A 22788-nucleotide genomic window follows, 5' to 3' on the forward strand; every position below is an offset into this window, starting at 1 on the left:
GAAGAAACTGGTAACAGCATATCCCTTTATTAGTAGAGGTTTATTTGGCAAAAATTTCCTGATAATCCTAGGAAACAGAAGGATCCAGAAGAGAGCTAATGCCCTCCCCCTCTTTTTTTTCCTTATACCACTCCTCATAAAATCCCAGACAACCTGTCTGGGGGAAAACCTCCTCCCTAATAACCTTAAATTAGGGATCAGTTTATCCTTTACCACATGACAAAGCAACCCAAACACAATACAAAGAATTCAATAAAGGGGTTAAGGGGCTAATAGAAGTAGCATCCAAGGTAAAAAGCAGCAGAAAATATGAAGCTCTTGAATTTTTAATGCACTTCTAATGTCAAGGTGGTCCCATTAGCAAATTAGTAACTTTGTATTTAAGGAAGGTGGGATTTTGGCACCTATGATTTTCTTCCTCTGTCAGACAGTATTTCAGTTTTGAAAATTTATTTTTGGGAAAGAATAATGTCAAATCCAGTGGAAAATAGACTAATTCAATGTCTGTCTTTGTTAGAATAACTAGTTTTCTAGACAGGGGATGTGCAGAGGATAAATCTAGACTTCAGCAAAGCTTTGGACATGAGAAATTTTTGTTGAGAGTGGAAGAGAGAGAAATTAGCAGAGGAATCATAAACAGAGGAGCAAATTGGCTGATACAGACATTAGTGCCTACATACTCTGCTGAAATGGAAAATTGGGCCTAAGGGACATTATGAACAGGGGTTTCTTTTGATTAATGCTTGCAGTAATGACCTGAGCACAAAAGGTAGGAATATGCTAACAGAATTTGCTGAAGCCACATGAGAAAGGTGTTGTCATTACAAGTGACTGAAGTATCATGCAGTAAGAATAAGAACAAGTAGATTATTTGGCTAATACAGGGAGCAAGTACTGTAGTGGTAGGTTTTGGAGACTAACAACAAAGCCTTTATAAGATGAGAATGCTTTAGTGGGAAATAAGAGAGATATCTTGGGGTATTCTTTGGGTATCTAAATTGGCCATGAAGTTCCAGTGGGCAGTGAATCATGCTGAAATGCAAAGTGACACCAGATAAGCAGATAATGTTACACGTTATTTCCATACAACAGCCTCTATTTCCTATTTTCTCTGAGCTGATTCTGGTCCTATTGATATTGATACAGGTGTCTAAATACCTATGTCAGTGTAGATGTCTATATATCTATATAGATACAGGTAAGTATCAATACATATATATATATATATCCCCATACTTTGTATATGCACATGTGAATGTATATGCTGTCTGTGGTGTGATATGTATCTATGATGGTGTATAAATATGGGTATTCTCAGTTCAGTCAGATAGAAATGAGAGTTTCTAACCAGGCTAGAGCCTGGGAAAGAGTTGCAAAGGAATGTAAATAATTCTCTATCTCTCTTGTTGTTCACATTGTTTATAGATATGTTCTGCCACTGTGCATCATTCACTGCACACCAATGGGTAAGATGTTTTTACTTTAAGACCAATGAAATTAGTCTGCACGATGCTCTCTATAAAAGAGCGATGTATTTGAAATAAAGCAGTGAGTGCTCACATCATCTAGCCTTCTGAACTGGAGTTCTTTCATTCCCGTCCTGCCTCAACAGCGACATATAAATACACACACACACACATATATAAATATATAGTAAAGCACAAGAATTGCTCACCAGCTGTAGAATGCTGGAGTCGCTTGAGTGAAATCACTGCCCATGGTAAGCAGAATCCAGGAAGTCATAATGATGCCTCAGGGCCCTTCCCATGGGATTTCCCTTGGGGACTGGGCCTCAGTACCATAGTGGAGGAGCCTGCCTGGCATCATCCAGTGGAGCATGTTCTGATGAAGGCTGTGTCCCCCTCTCACAGCTGTGTGGTGGACGAGATGGACTTCTCAGGCATGGAGCTGGACGAAGCCCTGCGGAAATTCCAGGCCCACATCCGTGTACAGGGGGAGGCGCAGAAGGTGGAGCGGCTCATCGAGGCTTTCAGGTAAGAGAAGGAGCCCTGCAGCCCCAGTGTGCAGCCAGGGGAAGCAGGGAACACAACACACCCAAGGCAAAAGAACAGCGGTCATGGAGAAAATGCCCACAGACTTCCCTTCCACAAGGGCATCATGGAGGGGCTCCTGAAGGATGGAGTCCTCTGTGCCACTGCTAGGTCACAGCTGTGGCCTTGTCAGATGTTCAGTGGCATGAAGGGTACCAGGGGCCAGAGTGAGGCCAGTCCTGATATGGCTTCCAGCAAGGGATTCCCTGTTCATTGGTGACTCACAGGAAGAGAAGCAGAGGGGTTTGCAGGGCTGCTTGGCTCTCCCTTGGTGCATCCAAAGGAATGCTTGGCAAGGCAGGCTGGAGCAGACCCCTCCTGTATTACACGTATGTACTGACACACTCTGAGGAGTCCACTCCAGTCTCACTTGCTTTTTTGGTTCCTGAGAACAGGAAGGCTGAAGTTTCAGTGGCATACTTCAGCCATTGGTGGGGAAATTTGCCTTCAGAGAGTAGCGGGTTCCTTCTCTCATGTGTGAGAGGTGAAGTGAAAGGAATATGATCTGCTTGTGGTAAAGCCATTGCCAAGCTGGAGCAGAGGCTTCCTCCCATGTTCCTTGCTAAGTGTGTGCATCCCTCCTGCTGCAGCCAAAGGTACTGCATGTGTAACCCAGATGTAGTCCAGCAGTTTCACAACCCGGACACCATCTTCATCTTGGCCTTTGCAATCATCCTCCTCAACACAGACATGTACAGCCCCAACATCAAGCCTGACAGGAAGATGATGCTGGAGGACTTCATTCGCAATCTGAGAGGTGAGGATTCTGCCTTGATTTTCCTTTTTTGCCCACTTGCTTTTCTAAATTTTGCCTAGATGAAGGCAGGAAAAACCTAGTGGAACTGCCTTTCTCCAGGTCTTGTGCTGCTTCCCTGTGAGCCAGAAATGGAAGGCCCTTTGAGATACCTTCTAGGCTGCTGGGGAAGGGAAATTCTAATTAACTTTGTTTTCTGCAGAAAGCCGTCCAGCCTTCTCAGAAACCAATCATTTTCCTTTGAGAGATGGCTTCATCTTTTAAGATATCTCATTGCTCGGAGACAGTCCATTGTATTACATTTTCTTATTGTTCAGCTCCATCCTTCATTGACCCTGCTGGGTTGTGCTAAACAATCCCTACTTGCTGCTTTGAATATAGGAACACATTTTCCTTTTATTCAGGCTAAATATTCCCCTTCTCAACTGCCTGCAATTACTTACAGTAACTGTAGGCGTGACAGAGTTCATTAATACATTACTTCTTTGCAATTTCTGATACATCAGTTCCCCAAATCAATTTTCTTCTATTTTCAAGGTCAGTCCTTTCCATCCTGGTAATATCTTGCTAAAAGCACTTTTTCAGATGTGGTCACAACATACTCATATATGGAGCTACCGCCTTGTTCTTATTTTCAGATCTACTAACTCAGCTCAGTATTGTTTGGCCTTTTTGACATCATGTCTAGACAAATTATTGTCTAATTTGCCAGCCATATTCATTCCTAGGTCGTCCTAGGTCAGCCATTTTCCAAGTTTCTCTTACTGCACATCTGCAATTCATATAAAGCTCCCTCAACATTTTTCCAACATAAATTCCTGTCTTGTCTGAAGATTTTGCACTTTACTGGGTTCTTTTGGCTTGTTTCTTTGTCCTGATTGCTGTTCAGAAAGTGTCATCTCAGTCTCCCACACCTTCCACAATTTGTCACCTGATTCAGACTGGTATAATGTGACACTGAGGCCCTCTTTCAAGTTAATTCCACAGATAATGAATGGGTCTGCTACCTGCCATCACCCCCTTTAGTATTACAATTGGCAGCACTAACAAAAGAGAGGTGTTTTTTTAATGTTAGCTTACATTAAGAGTTCCCTTAAAACTGTCAGTTCACACTGCAATTAATTAAATCAGCATGAAGGTCACTCACCTCCATTGTGCAACACACCACAACTCAGTAGAGCAAGTGAATGTCACCCTATCACAGATAAGGAGAGACAGTTCAATCCAGACTCACCTACAGGCCAGCAGCTTCAGCAGCCTGTGCTTGACATGTTATTTGGGATACATTTGGAAGGATGTAGGTAAGGGAGCAGAACATCTCAATGCCTTTCCATTTCTCAGCAGGTCCTCACCTGCATAACTCAGGATAGTACATCTCAGACCAGAGAGCTGGAGGGAATGCAGAGAAAATCAATATAAAATGACTGGAGGAATTCAGTTTGGAGGAAGGACTGGAAACTTGGTTTTCAGTGTTTGGCTCAGGGAAGGGTGAAAAAAACCATTTCTGCAAGCCTCTGAAGGGCCAGACAGCAAAATATGGAGAATTATCTAAGGAGATGTAAAAGAGGAAAGGGGAAGGGTCAAGGCTAAAATACCACAAACAGAATAGCAGGAAAGTATTATTCCTAGGAGACAACACAGAGGAAAATGGTAGAGGCCAGCAAGCAGACAAGGAGAGATGATGCTTGCCTTGGCAGGAAAAGCCGCTGAATCCCATCATAGGCCTTCTCCACATATAGCACTTCTGATGATACAAAATCAATGCAGGGGTTACTGCTGCGTGGCCCAAGATATATGAATGTGAAATTGTGGCTATAAAACCTTAGGAAACACATGGAAAGGAGCCACCATGCAGAGCAATGGAATTATGAAATCCACTGCATTGGCCTTAGGGATGTCAGTCTCTCCTGCTGGTGTATTAGATGCATTAGAGAAACAAAGAAGACAGCCTAAAGTGAAGTATTGCTATTCCCCTTCAGCCTTCCCAGCACTGCACAGTGCAGAGGCAGTAGTGACCTGCCAGGGACCACTGGTTCTTCCCTTGTCTTCTCTCTGGCTGGCCTGCCCAACATTTTCTGTGTTTGGCAGGGGTGGACGACGGTGCTGACATCCCTCGGGAGCTGGTGGTGGGGATCTATGAGAGGATCCAGCAGAAAGAGCTAAAATCTAATGAGGACCATGTAACTTATGTCACTAAAGTGGAGAAGTCCATCGTTGGAATGAAAACGGTGAGCATCCATAAACCTGCTGGCACCCACTCAGCCCCTCTGTCCCCCACCTCTCTCCCTGCCCTCTCTTCTGTGTTTTTCCACTATGCCTTTCTTCTCTTGCGTAATACTTTCCTTGCTTGTCTCTACAGATGTACTCCTTTTTCTCCAAACTCTTTATTTCCTGCTATCTCATTCTTTCCTAATTTTGAGGCATCTCCTTGGCCAGAGTTTATAGTATCTAGTGCTGTAATTGTTTGCCCATGAATTTTACTGTATGTCCTGGCTGGCTCAACTGATAGGTCTGCAGTGTTTCAAACTTTCAGGCCTTTTAAGGGTGTAGGAAGTGAAAGGCAAAGTGATAGAAAATAATTTTACCTGTCTGTCTCTAATGAGTTCCCTAAAAATTGTTGGGATTAAGAGATCCCCAAAGTACAGACACCTTCTTTGGCAGTAACCAATCTGTAGGGCAAGAACATACATACTGTTTATCCAAAATAAAGCAAGAGGATTTCTCAAAGCTCAGAAAACCTGCAGATGTCCAGTGGGGTGAGAAAGGATGAGCGGTGACCCAAGGATTGGAAGCCAGAGAGAGAATGTGTGAGCAAGAAGGTTGCAAAGGCTTTCTCTGTTACTGCACTAGCAGGAAAATTGGTGGTAAGGAGCGGTGGTGAGGAGGTGATTTGTCTGGGCAGAGGGGTGGAATTGTGTCACTGGCCAGGGTTGTGCAGTCTGAGTTGGGGGAGACCCACAGTGGCCCCTTCTTCAGCCCCTGCATGCCCTTGTGTGCTCTCTGCAGGTCCTGTCGGTGCCCCACCGCCGGCTGGTGTGCTGCAGCCGCCTGTTTGAAGTGACCGATGTGAACAAAGTGCAGAAGCAGGCAGCTCACCAAAGGGAAGTCTTCCTCTTCAATGACCTGCTGGTGGTGAGTGTGCTTTGGCAATTAGGCACTGCAGTAATAAAACCTGCCCTGGTTTCTGTAAGGACATCTGAAACCAGTCCACAACATCCATTTTCCCTCTGTTCTAAGGACAGCTCCCAGTTCATCAACCTTGTGAGACACAGCTCTGTACCCTTCACTGTTAAAAACCTACAGTAAACCCTTGAAAAAACAAACTGTCACATCCCACAGCCATCCAAGCAAAGTTACTGCTCTCTCTCATGCCTTTGCCAGCAGGGTGGTTCATTTCATGAAAGGGAGGATCATTTCTTTGTTTGTACTACAGTAGACAGAGCCCTCTCATGCCCTTTAAATCTTTCCTGCCAGACACTTTAAAATCACTGCCTCCTAACATGGAAAAGGATGTAGCAGACTACATAGTACTTACCAAACCAAATGTGTACAGTATTTTTGAAAGTGTCCTGCTCCAGCAATGGAATTATGCAGGTACAGGAGAGCAGAGTTACACTGAGACTGGAAGGAGGCAAAACAAAATGGAAGTTTGCTGAATTTAATGGTGAAGTAAAACTGTGGTGGCAGTAGATGCAAGGCTAAACCTAAAACCTTTTGCAGAAGGAGAGGATAAAAGAGCTTTACCCAGCTATTCCTCTGCAGCCATTTGCACAGTTATCAACTTGAGGAGAGTGTCTGCCCCTTGCTATGCCTCTACTCCATGGGATAAACCAGGTCCACAAGAACTAGTGCTGAGGTACAAGGGCAGCAGAGCATTCTCATACACTCTTGCTCCCAGCTCTAAGGTATTTATGACAGGCTTCCCTTTGCCTTTTGATCTGTCCCTTGGTGAAGAGAATTACCCTTTCAAAGTCAACATGTGGTAATCAAGCACCTCTGGGAGAGAGCTGAGTGAGCCCAGGGAGATGCCTACAGGATTCCAGAAGTGTTGTAACAAGTGCAGCATTCCAGGCAGCTCTCCAGCAAAGAGCCAGTCATTCAGCAAACATTGCTCCCATGTACACTTAACAGAACTTTTTTGCTTTGAGCAGTTTGCATCGTCCTTGCCTCACTGTTCCCCAGCACCAATGATGCTTCTCTCCCTCCAACAGATCCTCAAGCTTTGCCCGAAGAAGAAAAGCTCCTCAACATACACATTTTGCAAGTCAGTCGGCCTGCTAGGGATGCAGTTCCATCTCTTTGAGAATGAGTGTAAGTCCACTGCTCCTGGGTTTCCTGGAGGGGTTTGGCAGGGAAAAGGAGAAGGAGGGAGGGGCATGTGTGACTTTGCAGTAGGAGAGAGATTCTGTCAAAGTTAAAAGTGGAGGAGAGAAAACTGAGACTTGTGCCAAGGAGATGACTCTTTAGGTATACTGTGCTGAGAAGAAGCTCCTGGTACCCCTCCTAGGTCTGAGCATCTGCAGAAGGGCCTCATTGAAGGATCTGGCTTGTTATGGTGGCAGGGACAACACCAGTGGTGAAGACGGGGGGAAACAATCCCCATATACATCCTACTGAGCTCCCAGAAGCCAACTGTTGGTGCAGAATCTTGTTGACAGAACTGCTGCTGCCAGCTTTAGCCCCTCTCCCATCATGGCCAAAGTCACAACCCCCACTGCTGCCTTTGATGCTGACAGAGTGCTGCTGCCACCTCCCTGCACAGTGCCATGCTGTGCTGAGAGCTTCCCAAGGCAGAGGCAGAGCCCTTGGAAAAATACCCACCAAAGCATGGCGGGAGGCCAGCCCTAGTCAGCCTGACCTTGATGGTCTGGGAATATAGCCATGATGTGTCATGACTGGGGCTGGTTGTGCCGTGCAGGAGTTCCAGAAACAGGCAGGCTTCCTGCTGGCACAGGCAGAGGAGCAGCACAGCAGTCCCAGGCAAGCATGGCTGATGCCCCTGGGATCACAATGCTCTCCATTGTGAACACATGGAGAATATGCTGCAAGGAAGGCAAAATGTAGCATCAGTGTGGCTATACTAAGCCTTTTCTCTCCCTCCTCTACTGGCAGCATGAGTCACTCTCCCAACACCCTACTCTGCAGCATGCAGAGGCTCCCACATCCTTGTGAACTCAAGGGCCATTCATACCTGAGCATCCCCAGGAGGCACCATCAGAGCTGGAATCAGCTTTTAGGGGTAGCATGACTATCCTGGGAGTGTCCAAATCTTCTGGCAAAGGTGCCCTTTTGTGTATCCCCTGCAAAGACAGTAAAACAAATGTCACGAAGATCTTGTGATCTGAACAGGTGAGAGAGACACAAGGCAGGAAAAGAGCTTGGCATGCAAACAGGGGGAGCAGAGGGCTGGCTGAAAATAACAGGTAAGGCTTTGGCTTGTTTGGGAAAGACTGATAAAGGAAGGCTAATAAAGAAAGGCTAATAAGGGAAGGCTAGTAAAGGAAGGAAAGCAGGACAGGGAAAGACAGAAATTAAATTTAGAGGAATGTGAAAGAAAACGAGGAAAGGGATTGAAACCACCAGCCATTGAGCAAATGATAGAGGAAGTCTAGTCAAAAGTGTGGCAAGTTCTCTGCATTCTCATGTTCTCTTGGCTGAATCTCCAGTCATCACCTCCTTGCACACAAACCTGATCTTCAAAACATTTGCTGTTTATTTTCACTCTCTGGGCATGGTCTTTCATTTACATTCCTGTGTGTTTTGCCTGTGAGGAGTACTAAGCAGAGACCTACAAATACACATCTTTCCCTTTACCACTCTCACTGCAGAGTGCAATGAGCTCCCCACCCACACTGTGCCAACACTCCTCCTGTGTTCTCTGCAGATGAAAGGAGAATCTGGGGGCAAGTCCTGCCACTGTGAATGCAATGGCTCTGACCCCAGAAGACAATCTCTCCTGCTGCATCTCCCACAGGAGAAAAAGTGTAGTTTGCCTCATAAACACTGTTTATTCTTCCAAAGATTGAGAAAGGCTTTACAGTCTTACCTCTGTGCTCAGTTTCCTAGGCCCAGTGCTGCACTAGAAGTAACTAAGAACTAGAGTTCTCTGGTTTTGGCAGCACTGTGGTGCTGGTGACACTTGCCTTGCTGCTGCAGCTTGGTCCTTCTGTTCTCTTGGAGGGCTGCAGTGCTGCAGGTTCCCACAGTTGGCAGTGTGACAAACTCTGGGTGTGCAATTCCACTGGACTCATGCTGAAAACTCTCTGTCCTTCAGATGTACCAAAACAGCCAACTACTCCAGCAAGAATGCCTAACAGCTCTTTATTTTGTTGGCACTTTTTTTTTTTTCAGATTACCCCCATGGCATTACACTGGTGACTCCAGTTTCAGGCTCAGAGAAAAAACAGGTACTACACTTCTGTGCTCTGGGTGCTGAGGAAATGCAGAAGTTTGTGGAAGACCTGAAAGAGTCAATAGCAGAAGTGACAGAACTGGAACAGATACGAATTGAATGTAAGGGTCTCTCATACAATTCACATTCCAATGCCATCACACTGCATGTGACTACAAGGCAAAAAGGATAAAGGAAGTCTTCAGGAACAGGGGCCAAAAGGATGAGCAGCACAGTCTGCACAGGATGTTCCTGGGTTCAGTGACAGGGTGGAAAAGCACTCTGACCACTGGCCAGCAGGAAAAATGGAAGGACTCAACTACTTACTATGCTTATGAAACAGGGAGGCAGATACAGCAGCCTGGAATAGGGAAGCTTAAACTGTCACACCCAGAAGATTCTTTTCTGTGCCATACTCCTTTGGCTATGCAAATATGACCTGTAAATACCTGGGATAGATCTTGTACCTTTAACAGAGTTGTCCTGAGGGCAAGCAGTCTGTCACTCCACGGCCTCATACAGACAAGATGTCCATGGAGCCTTTCTATGTACAGACTGATGAGCCAAAGTAGCTCAGCTGCAGTGGTCCCCATCTCATTGCAGCAGTAGCCAATGCTGTGTAAATGTAGGTCATATGTAGAAGGTCCTATAGATACCTAAGTTTTTTCACATATCAAATCCTCTCCATTTTCTGTTTTTTCTTTTCTCTCCCTTCTTGACACTCACTTGTGATTTCCTTGCATTTATTCTCCTTGCTGACTTCCCATTTTGTTCCTTCAATATGCTGGTGACCTTCCCTCCATCCCTCCCCTCATTTATTTCCACATATCTGTTTTGCAGGGGAACTGGAGAAACAGCAAGGGACAAAAAATCTCTCCTTAAGGACCAATGGAGCCCAGATGGAACTGCAGTCTAAGCAAGGCTCTCCAACAGGTAAAAGGACACCCAGCACCCAACTTTTTTGGTCTAGAAGTGCTGCCTTTGCAAATATGTTCTCGCTGGTTCCTGCGAGAATAACTGCAAAAAGAAGTGTTCAGTTTTGTGCTCTTTAGCTTTGGCCTAATAGTGGAAATACAAGAGCATATACATTCTTCAAATACCCTAGGAAAACCCTTGAAGTTTCATTACCCATTCTGTAGCTGTAATACCTGGTAAAGAGCTGTTACTGATAGAGCATGGGTAACTTCTGAAGAACCTGGCCCAATTTTCTTCCCTGAGCTGATAAAACTTACCCCACTAAGCAGCTAACAGGTTGCAAGAGGGTCTAGATTGGCCTTGCACCTCTCCTTTTAAGTCTCCAGTCCACAGTATGAGGGCCAGCTCTTGACTAGAGGGGCAGATCTCATGAGTGAGATATTTTGTTTTATTTCAAAGGCAAGAAGGATTTGGGGGAGAAGGTCTTGGACAGCACAGTGGAGGTAAGTAGAGTGCAGAGCAGCTGAGGTAAGTAATTCTCTCTCACTTCAGCACTTCTCACATTCTCTGTTGTTTCTTTTCTCAGGTTTTAATCAATGCCTCCCCAGCCAGACTGACAATTTTACCAATTTCCAGAGATACAATTAAAAGTTACTGCTAGGACGGGTAATACAACTTTCAAATCCAAACTAAACTTCAAAGCATTTTCAATCCGTTTCTATAACTGTAACATCCTTCACGGACCAAGCTCCCAAACGCTGTAGACTAACCCACCCCACTGCTTCTGGGGAGACTGAAAACCCCACCAAGGACTTCCCTGACATGCTAACTCCATGCAGCATCACATGCAAATTCCCCACAGCCCAGCTTTCCTGCACTATCTCTGCAGCTCTGTCTCTCCATCCCGCTGAAGGGGATTAAGCATGGCCTTTGTACACCAGACTTTCCTTAGAGCTTCACCTTCCTAGGGAGGGAGCTTGGCTGTCCTGTGTACATCTTTCTTTGCCTGTTTCTTCACATATACCCATACTCTCACTGCCTGTGAGGAAACAGGAAAAGGCAATCTTCACGCTAAAATCTTATCAACTACTTCCTACTCTCTCTCTATCTGAAATATTTCCATTGTCCTGAACCTTTCATTTTCCAGGGTAGTTCTTTCCCCTCTTGTCAATATATATTCACTTAAAGAATTCAGCTTCTATGTGGGGAGTAGGTGCTGCTTCTTTTCCCTGGAGAGCGCCCTATTTCGCTGCAGATACCCCTTCTGGGAAAGGTGCCTCTGCCAGCCAGTTTCCTATTCCTGTTGGGAGAAGTGTCTCCCCGTGTAGAATGGCTTCCATGTATCCTAATGTCATTGGCACTTCATGGCCCAGCAAACAGTTTTTCCTCTGGGATGTTCCATCACCTGTATAAATACTGACACACTATTATGTCCTGCTGTGCAGTGAGTCTGACCAACATCCATATCTGGATAGGGACAGACAGCTCATCCTTGTTCCAGCACGGTGGGGAGCTTGGTCACTTCACAGCTTCTCCTTCCCAGCTGCTGACTCTGCCAGACCCTCAGGGCAGCCCCACTGTCCCACCTGTACCCTGCCTGGCTGGAAGTTCCATGCCAACCTGCGAGCACTTGTTTCCTCCCCAGGGCTTGTCACTTGACTGACATGCTGTTTTAAGCCAGCAACTTAGCTCTGGTTTGGGGTCTCCATCAGCCCATGTCCTTGCCAGGAGGAACTATAACCTCATCCATCATCATTTGAGAAGCTGCACTTCTCAAATGCTGCACTTCTCCTGCTAGAGACCTCCTGTCCAGGCCAGTTCGTCCTTTTCAGACTGGTCTCAGCGAGCTCCTTTATTTGATTCCATTATAAGCATCTTGATGTGGAAACCCTGATGACCTCTGGCCTCCCCTCCTGCTTTCAGCTGACCGAGTATTTCTCTGCCAGTAGAGGAGCATTTCCATTTCTCTGAGATTATCTAATCTGCTGCCATTTCATCATGAATTTCTTTTATCATTGTATGAGATAGATGGGCATTTTTTGTTTCTTTTTATTTTTTGAAAATCATTTCCTTTCACTGACAAACCATCAAATGGATCAGAGGGAGCTGCCTTATGCTAGACTGTGTCAGGTTTCTGCTTTTTCCTTTGTAAACAGATTAGCCAGTCATATGGTGTACCTTCCTACTTAGAAAGTCAGGGAACTGGGAAAGACTTGGGTTTCTCTGTCACTCTCTATCTCAGATTCAGCTTCTATCATTTTGCTGAAACATATAGCCTCGATTATCTGAAACCTTGTGGTTTGGTCCCCCTCTTCTTTTTGCTGGGGACAAAGTCATGACCTCGAGGTCTGTTCATTTCCATGAGAACTCACGGACACTTCCACTCTGAGAATTGATTTGTGTTCCCTGTGCTGTTTGGATAATCCAAGTTGCATTGCATTTGGGAACGCCGGCTCTGCTGCCTTTGACCTGATGTAAAGGACAGGGACACTTAGGCTGGATGTGGACAAAGGGGCTGCTGAGGGGGACTGTGCAGCCAGGGTCATGCCTATTCTGTTTTTTTGAAGGAGGGAGGGATGAATGCATGTGAGGTCGTTTGGTGGGGGGGGTTCAGGGCAGCCAGAGCAGCGGATGGGAAAAGTCTTGTAACATTTAATGCTTCTTTGGCTGTTTCTAAACTAGGTGTCAATTCACAACAGGCTTCAAACGTACCAGCACAACTCCGCCCTGGGGCCCGAGAGTGGAATGCAGCCCAGCATGCGTCTTAACATGCCAAGGGAGCAGCTGGAGACAGCACTGGCGCCCTCACACCCCGCCTCGGCGGGGACACTTGTACAGTGCCAGCAGATTGTCAAAGTCATTGTCTTGGACAAGCCGTGCCTCGCTCGGATGGAGCCGGCCCTCAACCAGACTCTGACACGCTACGTCACCTCCGACGCCTGCACCTCCAGCCCCTGGCGGGGTGTGGGCAGTGGGCTCCCTGGGACCCCCATGAAGCTGGTCCATCAGCCCCCCCTGCCACCTCCACCCCCTCCCTACAACCACCCCCACCAGTATTGCCCCCCCAGCTCGCTGCTTCAGAGGCGCAGGTATTCCAGTGGCTCACGCAGCCTCGTGTAGCCATACCACCAGCACCAAACAGCACAGACTTCCTCGCTTCCCTTCCCCACCACCTCCCAGGGATCCTTTCTGCCTATAGAGATCTAGTTTGTGATTTATTTTTTAGTAAAACAACAACAAAAGAAAAAAAAATCCAACTGACCTAACTCTTACCCTTGTCTACCCTCAAGATGATGCTATTTGTGAGGAGCCATCTCTAGAAACTGCCAACCTACATGCTCACACATCCTCACAACCTGCCAGCCCAGCTGGCTTCTGCGCTCGTGTCGTCCCCATGTAGCACTTTGCTGCCCTGTTCCTCTTGATGACCTGCTGCTTTCTAGGCACCGTGTCTTCCATTTCCTACTCCTCAGCTTTCTTTCCTGCCTTGCATTTATCTGGCCATAGGTTTGTACCCACCCTGAAATTTTGCCAGCCTCACAGAGAAATGGACTCACCTGTGCCATACCTTGGGGCATTCCTGGGGGTGGAGTTTGCCCTGCCACTATCACTGCCACCTGCTAAGCTGGAGTGAGAACTTGCACCACTTGCCACGCTGCATCCTCATCGCTCTCCAAGTATTATCCTTGCAGCAGCCGGCTCCAAATGAAGGAGTGCACGACTGGAAGAGAGCTTGAGAGGAGGAGAGACTGTCCTAAGCTGCAGTACAAGTACACAAAGATGGCCTCACTGAACACCAAAACTTTTTCTGTTATGTTGGAGCATTGTGCCAGAGAGCTCTGATGAGACCTAGCAGACCTCACCACATGTAAATACACTGTATGGTAGCGTATGTATGCGCATGCTTACTAAGGAAACACCAAGCAGTTCTGAGGGAGCTGAAGGGAGGGTTTCATCCAGGGATCTTCCTGGAATGGATGTGTACTTTTCCAAAGAGACAGCACCAAGAGGTGCCCTCCCACCTCAACACACACACACACACATACATACACAGGAGATTGTCTTCTCTAAAACATACTCACCTCTGCTTTCCTTCTTCTGGCTGGTTTTGTGTTTCCTGCCCAGGTGCATTTCTGTATTCTGAAAGCAAAGCTGAGTGTTATGTTCACCTTTTAGGGTGGGTATTCCATTCACTTGGGCTCTTCTACCCAAGGGAAGGAAGAGGGAAGGAACTTCTTTTGGAGACCACTCATGTGAAGTCCCCTCTGTATTTCTTGCCTGTATCTCTTACCCCTATATTCTTATTTCCATCAGCCCTTCCTATAGGAAAGCTACCCAGATACCAGACTCCAAGGCCTCTTTTCTCTCCCTCTCTATCCCAAGCTTCAAAGTGAGAGGAGGGGCAGATCCTGAGATAGAGATGACAGCTCAGATCCTCTGCTTTATTTGGGACATTGATGTGAAGGAAGACAGCATTAAAAATGGGCTCTGGATATATTTTTAGAAAAAAAATCTCTTTGTGCAGTAGGGAGGGGAAGGTATTAATTAGCTTAAAGGCTTTGGTCTCACTCATTCTAGCTCCCTTCGAGGTTTAAGAAGATCAACTTTAGGATTCTAAAATAGGACAGAATGCCTTTTAGGGCCTTTATTTTTATTTTATGAGGGAAAGCCAGAAATGCTCTTCCTTCCTGTGCAAGGCTGAGACATGAGCACTGGGTGCTGATGATGTAGTGGTAGGGTAAGGAATGGCAGCAGTTGTTGACAGTGGTGGAGATGTGCAAAATGTCAGGAAAAAGGGGACAGCAAAGACAGATGCAGAAAACTTTTTTGAACCTTGTGGGGTAAAAACCACACAGCAATTTCCTTGGGGATTGTGCCAGTGTGCTGATCTCTGGGGCCATTGCCAGTGACAAAAGCCACAATGCATCAGGGACAGGTTTGGCTCCCCTGGATGCTTGATGGCTGTGCTGGAATGTTCAGGGAAAGAGTTCATAAATGTGACCTGGGCAGAAGCCCAGCTGGAGTTAGGGAAAAAGACAGGGGCTGGAGTGATGGGTCTCCTGCACTTATCCAGCCTTCCAGGGCAGGAGCCTACTCACTTCCAGGTCCCCCTCTGTCTGAGCATGACCCATGGACCCAGCAGTGCCAAGAGATCTGACTTGTTTGCTTAGCTGGGAGCCAGGCTGCTACTTCTATCTGCAATAGCAAATGTACCGACTGGGAGCCCACAGGCAGAGCCTCAGGGAAGACTGCAGAAGCAGATGACAGAAAAGATTGTAAGAAAACCCTGAATAGAAGCCTAGTCTCCCTCCAGACCAGAGAAGCTTACTCCTAGCCAGCCCCCCAGGGCAGTCTGGGTGCTCCGCATCCTGAACTGGGTGCTGGGAGAGGTCCTCACCCCTATCCAGGGCTCAGACCCTCACCCCCCAGCCAGCTGTGAGGCACAGCTGGGCTGGTCTGCTGCTGACTTCCTTCAAGGTGACACCCTGCTGCCTCACAGCAGCCAGAACCTCATCTGAGCTGCCCATAGCTTCCCAAGAAGCATGTGTGGCATCTGCCATTTTCAGTCATGCAGTGTGTAGCTGCTGATGTTTTTGATCACTGCTGCAGTGGAATGGGTGTCCAGGAAGCACTGGCACTGTTCTCCCTTCCCAGTACTTATTTCACTGTCTGATAGGAATAGCAGTACTAGTTTGGGGTTTTTTTCCAGAGTGCAGTGAGCCAACAAAGCTCTGAGTGTGTGTTAAAATAAATAAATTAGATTTTACTTGACATTTAACACAAAATGACAACAGCAAAAAATTTTAAGATACGTGAGGAAAGAATTTTTTTAGATAAAATATTTATAACAATGCCTATTTAGTTCCTACACAAGATGTTTGCTGCTTTAATAATTGATTGGGAGAGCTACAAGGATCTAAAGAGGAAATAAGGAAACTGCTTGAGACTCCCTTCTCCATGCTGGATGAAGGGCAGAAGTGAGTGAACTGAAGTGCTGAGGTACCTGAGGCAAAGTATTCTCTCAGGGCAAGCTGTTTCTGTTTCCCTGACCTTGCAAAGGCTACTGCTGGCCTTGAGCTTTGGACAGAGAAGCAAATGTAGATAGCTCTTGTTGTCTTCTAGCCTGCTGGCTACCACATCTGCTGTTTGGTTTAGCTGGAGAGGCACATACCTACTCTGTTCCAGGTTGTCATGGAAAAGGTTGGTCAAAAATCCACTGTGGAGCCGAGCCCTTCGGACTTCACTTCAAAATACAGATTTTATTATTCTTTTTCTTTGAAGGTTGGTCTTGAAGGATGACAAGCACTTTAAAACATATCTGCACCTCGTCTGATCTATTGTATTGTCTGCTCATGCAGTCCTCCCACATGCCAGCAAGACACACAGACTGACAGCTGTGAGCAGATACCCTTGCACACAGACTGACAGGGAGCAGGCTAGAAGGGCATCTCAGCGACAACCTAATGAAGGACAAAATGTGTACCACAGCCCACCTGGAGGGACCAGCCCAAAGAAAAATCACCAGCTCTTGACAGCAGGGATTCTGATAATGAACCTAGCACAATCTTTAAGGTGGAGGAGTCAGGCAGGGAGCTGCTGCAGGGATTAGCTCAACCCAAACAAACCAGTGTCTTTTTGCTGCCAATTTCATGACCTTCTATATTAAAAAGGAGCAAGGGGGAGAGAGAAAACAGAAACCTAGTGTTCTGCAGTGAGTGTTGGGTAGTCAGTGGCCGAATGAGAAGGTGGCTTTGCTGAACGATAGGAGAGACTGAGCTGTGTTACATCAGGCTCTATACTGATGCTTGCTCATGCTGGTGCAGGCTCAGTGAAATGAATCTCTTTGCACTTGAAGCAAAGGAATGGGAAAATGTGATGGGAGAATTGAGCCTTGAAAACAATTTGGGTTTAATGCAGGGCTTTTCTGCTGCCATAGTAATTTTTAATGCCATAGTCTTGGCTGCTGGGTTAGCAACACTTAGTGCTTTCACAAGGCTTTCAAAGCATCCCGCTGTTCACATTTTCTCTCCTTCCTGTAGATGAAAGGTGAGGGTATGGTCCACAACTCCAATTTCATCAATACTCATACTGAAAGGTACCACCAGATTTGGATGCATTTGAGGGCCTCCAAGCCAAAAGGGTTTGAGTTTTGCTACCTGTTTCTCAGAAGGCTCAACCTGCAACTATGTGCGCATGTTTCAGAGGTTTCCAAAACCAATCTGAGCCCTAAACCAAGGATGCTGCTGCTTGGCAGAGTCTCTGCTTTGAAATGCAAGTTGCTGAGCAAACTCCCCCCGTGTCCCACTCCACCAGCTGCCTCACTGTGCTAGTGTAGGCTCCAGGGACTGCCGGCAGTGTTTTGTGAGCTAGAGCTGTCCTTGTCCTGCCCTCTCGTTCGCAGCCATGCCTGGGACAGCAGCTTTGATGTCACCCAGCTCTTCAACACTAGTCACAACCCCATCTGAATATGTCTTTTTAAAAATCTAATAACAGAAGTGTTACCTATGCGTAAGCTTTTGAAAGCACCTGTCTGTCTGTACCTGTCTCCTGCTGTAAATATCATCAACAAAAGCTTCCTTTGGGAAAAGTGGTGTGGTCACACCTAGCAAAGAGTCCAAACGGCTAATATTTTGTAACAAAAATAACAAAAATAGATCAGAGGTATTTTATCTGTTCAATCAATAGAGTTTTAGAAATTATATTGAGATAATGTCACTTGTGTTCCAATGTCTTCATTGCCTCAGCCCCCACCCTGGGCATCCCTGGGCTCCAGCAGCGTGCGCAGGCGCACAACCATGCACCAAGGGGTGCTCCCAGGAGAGCTGAGCATCCTGGACTCCTGCTGGCCTCAGGGGCAGCCTGCTCCAGCTACTGCTGCTTTCTTGTGAAAGCAGCAGGAGCTAGCTCAGTGCTCAGGCTCTCTGAGGATCAGATCCAGAGGAAAACAGGAAGCAATAAACTTGTTCAGGAGGTAGCAACTTAACTGTGAAATTCACCCCTGCAAGGAGGTGGAGAGGAAGACGGTGAGGGGAAAGGCAGAGCCCTCCTGTGGCACAGCTCATTGCTGTCCATCTCGCTGGATGCTCTCGGCTGTGCAGGCTGCACCTCTGGGGAGGGAGGCCCTTGCAGAGCAATCGCTGCTGCCTGTACGCTGCAGGATGTGTGGCCACACAGGAACCTGTGCACCAGAGAGCAGCACATGCCATGGGGTAGTGCTCACACCACCTGCCAACACACTGGACTACACTCAGAGAGCATGTGGGCACCTCTACAGAACGTGCTGGACAAAACTGTGAGGCATAAGCACCATGTAGTGCCTGAGCAGGACAGCTCTGCTGGCCACAGCATCATCATCACAGCACATCTCACCAGCCACGCAGGGTCAGGCTTGGTGAACATTTGGATGGGAGACACGTAAGGAAAATTACATTTCCTGTGCAGATCAGATATAAGTGCATATTTACACAAAGCATAACCCCAAGGTTAATGAAACTGACCTTTGAGAGAGAATCAAGCACGTGCACACAAAGCGAGCTCTCTGCAATGAGTGGGGGAAGGCAAGCTACATCTCTGCAGCTGGATCCAATAGATGCTGGATTCAGATTGCACATGCCAAAAAAAACCCTGTCTATAGGCTGCAAATCCTTTGCTGGTTTCAAAGAATCCCTTGGATCCCTAGGCCCACAATGAAATACTCGGGAGTATAAACCCCCCCAGAAACAGACAGGCTATTTCCCAGGGATTCAGTGGCTTCCATTTATGTTTTTGTGTGCCATGGATATATTACAAATCAGCCCATCCCTAACAGGCATTTTCTAAGATATTTTGAAAGAGAAGATTATTAAAGTTCCTGGCTGATGTTCAGATCACAGACCTGGCTGTAAAGTAAAGATGAAAGCAATAAAACCAGATTGTCTATATGTGAAATACTCCTCACTTGCTCCAATGTACAGATACTATTATTAATCGGAAGATGGCAAGTGTCTCTGGGAAGGATACTATGTAAACATCTATAGGTAGTGCTGATATAAAGGATTACAACCCAAAAAGAAAATAACACAATTTTCACAGTGCATCCGTACCCTGTTATATCTATACAGAATCCATTATGTGCAATAACTGACACACAGTGTGGTTGAATTGATCAAAATACACCATTCTTTTCCACAGAGAATCTTGAGATGCAATTTTTCTCTGAAACTTTTCAGATGGACCTTTAATTAAGCACATTCCTCAAATGCTTTGCTGTAAGTGGGCTCTATCCATGTCTGTCAAGCAAAATGCAGACTCACGACTGAACTCAGCACTTCACAGCCTCCTGCATCCTGCTTTGAAGGTGCTGTTTCAGGTGTCAGAGACCCATGCCAATACCTGCAGAGAGAGGGGAGTCCTCCAGGAGTGTGGTGGCAGGAAGGTCACCACAGACCCAGAGCTGCCATGTGCCTGCAGTGTCACTGTTGTGTGAAGGTCATTATGGGTCCCTGTACATCTCATCTGGGGTACTCTGGGAAGATTGTGCTGAAAAGGGGTGCCTGGGGCACAGCTGATCAGAGTCAGGCTCCATCCTTCCCCACAGACTGAGGCTTCTTGTCTTCACCAGCTGCTGGAGAAGAGGTGCCCCTCTGTAAAGTCACTGCCCAAATTCTTAATTCAACAACCTGGAGTGATGCACATGCACCTGCCTGACCTGGAAAAGGAGGCTGAAAATAAGCAGGTGCCTCAAGGATGATGATGCATGGTTATCAGGGCTGTGGGATTTAACCAGTTTAGGAGCTCTGTCATACATGGTGGGTCTTGAAGCAATTTTTCTGCAGCTAATGAATGCAACTGAGGTTAAAAGCTGGCTCAGGAGCTGTTTTCTGTCTTAAACTATGTTTTCTATCTTAAATCCATGAGCTGGGAATGTTCTTAGGTATGTAGGGCTGGAGCAAATTTTATACAGCATCCATACTCCAGCCTAGGGATCTTACAGTGTGGCACAGTTATCAATGAATTTTTTGAAAACAAGAATCCTGTCTTCCTAATCCTTCCTCCTCATTAAGGGTAGGGTGTCCCAAACAATATCAAGTTCATTTAAAATAACAAACAAAAAACAAACAACACAGGGAACAGAAGAATCTTCTTCCACAGTGTACAACCAAGGCTGTAGGAGTAAAAAACATTTAGAGTGATATACCCCTGTCCTGATATCATATGTACCCCTTTCTATTCCCTCCCATTATGGAAGGCTTGACTTTTCAGTACATTTTCTTTATCTTGTGGATTAATCCCAGCCAGCAGCTAAGTACCTTGCAGCTGCTCGCTCTCTTCCCCTTCCGCCCTTGGTGGAATAGGGATGAGATCAGAAAAAGGTAAAACTTACAGGTTGAGATAAGAATTGTTTAATAACAACAACAACAACAATAATAATAATAATGAAAATGAGGGAAAGGTGCACAGTGCAGTTGTTCACCACCTACCGACCAATGCCCAGCCCATCCCCTAGCAATGATCAGCAGCTCCCAGCCAGCTCCCCCCAGTTTATGTATGGGACATGAAATGCTACAGTACGGAATATCCCTTTGGCCCATTCAGGTCAGCTGTCCTGGCCACGCTCCCTCCCAGCTTCTTGTGCCTCTCCTCACTTGCAGAGAATGGGACCCTTAATTTAGGGTAAATATCACTTAGCAATAACTAAAACATCAGGGTGTTATCAACATTATTCTCATCCTAATCCAAATGACAGCACTCTATGAGCCACATGAAGCAGGGGAGAATGATCTTCCCTTTCTAAAAGGAAAGGAAAGAACCCATCACCTGGGATCTGACCTCAGCCTTCAGCCTCATCTCACAGCTTCTGTCATTCCTAGTGAAAAGGACAACCCATCCAGCAGCTCAGGACATGCAGCCAGGAAAGAAATGTGCAAGGGAAAAGCCAGAGCCCTATTTAAATAGCTTGTTCAAAGATAAAACCCCAGCCATCTGTCAGCTTGCCCTAGAAGAGGCACGGCTATAATAATTAGCAGAGGCAAAGGCTGCAGAGATACCAGTGAGAAAAACAGCAGTTTGCTACCATTTTACACAGGTCTGTCATGCATGCAGTGAGAAGAAGGAGAGTTAAATACAAAAGAAGAAAGATCAGTGTATTTCTACAATGGAGACACTGCTGGCAGTGTGGGACAAAAGCTTTCCAAGGGCTGCAGGATGCTTTGGGCTGGTGCAATTTGGCAGGCATCCCAAGAGCAGATGCTGCCACAGAGGATCAGTAGCAGCTGATCTCAGTCAGGTCCCGAGGCTCTGCCTTGCAGAGGAGTCCCCACAGCTGGAGAGTCATCCTGGGGTCTATAGTGCTGCCAGAGATGGGGCAGTCCCACGTGGCTGGGTGCACATAATCCCCAGGCAATGGCTGGGATGCTGTCAGAGGGGGCTGGGCTGCCACATCTCTCACCATGGCTGTGCTGCCCACCCAGATAGCTCCCATTTAAACAGTGCTGGTAACATAGACCTGCCCTCCATTCCCAAAGGAAGAGCCCTTTCTTTGGGAAAAAGCATCTTTTCAGATCTCAAGACATCTGGAAACCCCTGTAAATCCATCAGCACAACCTGACGGTGGCATCTAGAGCTTGGATGCACTCCCTGGTGCCAAGGTGAGTGCCTTGGTGGGATATCCCCTGTACCCTGGGCTTGCAGAGGCCCCTGCACACACACTCGCTCTCCCTGCAGAAATGCTGCTACCAGAGCCACTTCCACAGCCTGGAGCACCCTAGTGCCACTGAGCCTCGGCTGCCAACGCCCAAGCAGTTGCGGTGACTGGGGCTGTGACAGCTGCTCTGTCACCACCTCCCGCAGGAGCATCACGCTGCAGTTCCCCTCACAGAGCTGAAAAGCCGCTTTAAAATAAGAATCTTGGATTATAACTCCCTTCATTTTCAGTAAGTGAGGAGAGGGGACAGAGATGTCGGCTCTCTCTCCCCCCTGCAGGACCATGTGCTTCAAAAACACAGCAAAGCATTTGTGTCAAGGGCTGGGCAGGCAGCAACCCAGAGCAGCTGCTTGGCCAGGACATTGCAGCACCATCCGGAGGGTAGGGACGAGCAAACGGGAATGTTGTCTCTCTCCAACCAGGCACGGTCATCCCCCTCCTTCTCTTGCCCTCCTTCATACCTAGGAGTTATTTTTAGAGGCGTGTCAGTCAGCTCTGGCATGTGCTGGAGGGGGATGCGCAGAAAAGAGTGTGGCAGGAGCACTCAGACAGGAGCAAATTGTGTCCAAAAGGCACATGGGCTCCCTGAGGATGGGCAGAGAGCAGGGCAGGGAGCTGGCACTGCCTGTGTGCCGAGACAGGGGGCACAGGTGCCACCATGTCCTGCCCTTGTCACCCTGGGGCCAATCGGGGGGCTGATGTACCCCCAGGTCTGTGTAAGGGACTCTGGAGCCACTGAGCAGGGCAGTGCTCTTTGGATGGATGGCAAGGGATGAGTTTACATGATAGAACCTTTTATCTGGAAAGATATGGAGCAGTTTTTTTCTGGATCTGGGTCAGCAGCGTCAGCACAAAACTAGCGGGTGCTTTTCTTTGTGGGGTCAGTGCAGGGATATTTGTATTTTCCTGAACAGCATGATGCAATTCAAACTGGCCAAGAATCTTTTCCAAGCTGTGCAGCCTTCAAAGGGAGAAAAACATCCATCTGTACCAC

General features: G+C 46.9%; 1 protein-coding gene across 4 annotated transcripts in view; it reads left to right on the forward strand.

Moving 5' to 3' along the window:
- Nucleotides 1–19044, forward strand: part of IQSEC3 (IQ motif and Sec7 domain ArfGEF 3) — a 103475-nt gene extending 84431 nt beyond the window's left edge. Inside the window, exons 6-15 of one of the 4 annotated variants that reach the window (XM_021535076.2) lie at nt 1872–1994; nt 2642–2808; nt 4894–5033; nt 5812–5937; nt 7017–7116; nt 9157–9318; nt 10037–10129; nt 10571–10614; nt 10698–10777; nt 12811–12925. In XM_021535076.2, the coding sequence (XP_021390751.1) occupies nt 1872–1994; nt 2642–2808; nt 4894–5033; nt 5812–5937; nt 7017–7116; nt 9157–9318; nt 10037–10129; nt 10571–10614; nt 10698–10772 (1030 nt within the window). In that variant the 3' untranslated portion in view covers nt 10773–10777; nt 12811–12925. Of the gene's footprint in view, nt 1–1871; nt 1995–2641; nt 2809–4893; nt 5034–5811; nt 5938–7016; nt 7117–9156; nt 9319–10036; nt 10130–10570; nt 10615–10697; nt 10778–12793 lie in introns of all 4 variants that reach the window. The other 3 variants (XM_021535075.2, XM_021535074.2, XM_021535077.3) reach the window with 3 other exon arrangements.
- The last annotated feature ends 3744 nt before the right edge of the window (nt 19045–22788 follow it).

Source organism: Lonchura striata, chromosome 5, assembly GCF_046129695.1.
Source record: "Lonchura striata isolate bLonStr1 chromosome 5, bLonStr1.mat, whole genome shotgun sequence".
Lineage (NCBI taxonomy): Eukaryota > Metazoa > Chordata > Aves > Passeriformes > Estrildidae > Lonchura > Lonchura striata.